This window comes from Galeopterus variegatus, unplaced genomic scaffold, assembly GCF_000696425.1.
Source record: "Galeopterus variegatus unplaced genomic scaffold, G_variegatus-3.0.2 Scaffold9598, whole genome shotgun sequence".
Taxonomy (NCBI): domain Eukaryota; kingdom Metazoa; phylum Chordata; class Mammalia; order Dermoptera; family Cynocephalidae; genus Galeopterus; species Galeopterus variegatus.
Genome location: NW_007735709.1, coordinates 67443 through 68343, shown reverse-complemented (window position 1 = coordinate 68343; position 901 = coordinate 67443). Strand labels below are relative to the sequence as shown.

The 901-nt window shown below is 32.1% G+C and overlaps 1 protein-coding gene across 1 annotated transcript; it reads left to right on the top strand.

The window, feature by feature from the left end:
* Nucleotides 1-388: 388 nt before the first annotated feature.
* On the top strand, nucleotides 389-555 carry LECT2 (leukocyte cell-derived chemotaxin 2; the record flags this gene model as incomplete). Its single annotated transcript, XM_008593747.1, has 1 exon — nucleotides 389-555. A coding segment is annotated over one exon (167 nt), but the record flags the coding sequence as incomplete, so codon positions are not given.
* Between the last annotated feature and the right edge of the window lie 346 nt (nucleotides 556-901).

The window sequence follows — 901 nt, the reverse complement described above, 5'->3', positions numbered from 1 at the left end:
TTTTTTAGTTTTTAGTTCTTTTGATATTTAGAAAGTTTTGTATTTTTATTCCAGTTATTTCCATTTTTCTTCATCTTCAAAGGCTAATTGTTTTATTAGAATATGTCTTGTAGTTGACATTATTCTGGGTCAATTTTCCCAACAATGTAGTGTTTTCCTCCTATTTGTTCTTCAATAGCTTTACTAAATTTTCATCTTCATCTATTCTCCCTTTGGCATGATGTAATTTAGTCTTTCTTTTTTAATGTGATCCTGTCATTTTCTTCTCTTCCCCCGAGTTCATTCAACTCGTTTCTTTTTGTTTCTTGTCCATTTCTTTTCTTATTTTTCAATTTTCTGATTCAAAGCCACTGAAGCCCAGAAAATAATTATACTTATTTTCTTTTAGGTTTCTGTATCAAAATTTTCTACATCAAACCAATTAAGTATAAAGGTTCTATCAAGAAAGGAGAGAAACTGGGAACCCTGTTGCCCTTGCAGAAAGTTTATCCTGGCATACAGTCACACGTGCACATTGAAAACTGTGACTTGAGTGATCCTTCTGCATACCTGTGAATGAAGACAAATCACCAGATATTCTAAATAGAAAGTCATCTTCTTAAAAAACCTGGATGCATGTCCTGCTTTTCAAGAAATTTGTGTTCAAACAGAAACATGATAAATACATTTTAAAAAACAAGCATTTTGATTTCACACCCAAACTTTGATATTTGGATGTGAAGTAATTTCTTGGGGCTCTCTGATCTTTCTGTCACCTATGGGATCTGGGTGGTTTTCTTTACATTTCTTAACCCTGAAGAACTAGGACAAATAAACAAGTAAATTCAAGCTAATCCAGACTAAATTTTTGACAACTCTAAAACTAGCTATGGTTCTGCTAGAAAATAAGAAAAAACCTGAA